Source organism: Cyprinodon variegatus, unplaced genomic scaffold (genome assembly GCF_000732505.1).
Source record: "Cyprinodon variegatus isolate N-32 unplaced genomic scaffold, C_variegatus-1.0 Scaffold25, whole genome shotgun sequence".
NCBI classification, from domain to species: domain Eukaryota; kingdom Metazoa; phylum Chordata; class Actinopteri; order Cyprinodontiformes; family Cyprinodontidae; genus Cyprinodon; species Cyprinodon variegatus.
In genome coordinates this window covers 2,274,517-2,275,916 of record NW_015150478.1, presented here as the reverse complement: position 1 = coordinate 2,275,916, position 1,400 = coordinate 2,274,517, and the positions used below count along the sequence as shown (strand labels likewise).

Below are 1,400 nucleotides of genomic sequence, written 5' to 3'. Positions count from 1 at the left end.
ATATTCTATCTTATTTTGTTATTTTGTTTTGTTTTTTGTCTGCACCAACAACACCAAGTCAAATTCCTTGTAAGTGCAAACCTACTTGGCAATAAACTTGATTCTGATTCTGATTCTGATTCAACGTTGGCTTTCTATAAAACGTTGCTCCTCAAAGGCCACATTTTCAGAGGTTAAGACTGATATTTGTTCTGTCACCAACTTTGACACCTAGAGCTGTGGATCACATCCAGAAACAATATGGACCTGTTTCTCTGATCAAAACTCCCTTTGCCAAGTCATTTCTGAAGACCCATGTCCTATAACTAAACCCTACTTTTTGTTGTTATATCACATTTAATGCTAATAAAATTCCCTGAAATTTGTTGTTTAGGGAAAAGATATAAAAATAAATCTGATAGAATTAAACACTCTTCTAAGGCTTCTTCTTGGGTTATTGTCTCTTTGTTTTTAAATATCTTTGCTTTCAGGTACTTGAGAGGTCTGATGGGGACCTTCAACGAGAGAGCAGAGAAACTCATGGATAAGCTCTCAGAGTTAGCTGATAATAACACAGAGGCCAAGATGCTTCAACTTATCAACTGCGTCACGCTTGATGTCATTGCTAAGGTTATTGCTTAGTTTTGTCTTGTTTTGCAAAAAATGGGTAAACTCCTGTCTTAAACACTGTTCATCTAGCTTCATTTAAATTATATGTATTGTTGTCAAACTTAGGTTGCTTTTGGCATGGAGTTAGACCTCCTGAACTATACATCACCTTTCCCCAAAGCCATTGAGACAGTTCTAAAAGGGATGATGCACTATGTAAGAGACTTCACATATGAGGTAATTGTACAGTTTTATTTTTATTGAGCACAAATGAAAACATATTTTTTAACTATTAAAGTAGTGAAAAATTCACTTTGCTGTTCCAGTACTATCCTAGGAACAAACAATTTGTTAATGAAGTGAGGGAAGCTTGTCGTTTTTTGCGGAAAACTGGAGCTGAAGTGATCCACAAGAGAAAGATGGCTATACAAAATGGAGAGGACGTTCCAAAGGACATTCTCACACAGATCATCAAGACTGCAGCCACAGGTTGTGATCAAAAGATGGATGAAGTCAAACATTTTCTCAACTAAACGGGAGATGAATTGACCCCTATGATCAGGTTCAGTTCATTGACTCATCAAATTTCTCCTTGTTCCAGAGGAAGTCATGACTGAAGAAGATGAGGAGTTTATGTTGGACAATTTTATAACATTTTTTATTGCGGGTGAGTATTTTTATATCCCCGTTGTGCTCTGTGGACATGATGCTTTCTTTTCTCCTAGAACTGCTGGGTTAAACGTAGACTAATCCTGCCCTACGTTAATTTAATAATATATGGCTGGTTTATGGATATAGCCCCGCATACTAAG

The 1,400-nt window shown here is 36.6% G+C and overlaps 1 protein-coding gene across 3 annotated transcripts in view; it reads left to right on the top strand.

Annotated features, from left to right (window-relative positions):
• The window catches only part of LOC107097654 (cholesterol 24-hydroxylase-like), a 31,708-nt gene that overhangs the window by 3,384 nt on the left and 26,924 nt on the right, over window positions 1-1,400 (top strand). For 2 of the 3 annotated variants that reach the window (XM_015394889.1, XM_015394897.1), the window contains exons 6-9: window positions 471-609; window positions 715-825; window positions 915-1,077; window positions 1,190-1,255. In XM_015394889.1, coding sequence (XP_015250375.1) covers window positions 471-609; window positions 715-825; window positions 915-1,077; window positions 1,190-1,255 — 479 coding nt within the window. The remainder of the gene's footprint in view (window positions 1-470; window positions 610-714; window positions 826-914; window positions 1,078-1,189; window positions 1,256-1,400) is intronic. The other variant, XM_015394906.1, reaches the window with a different exon arrangement.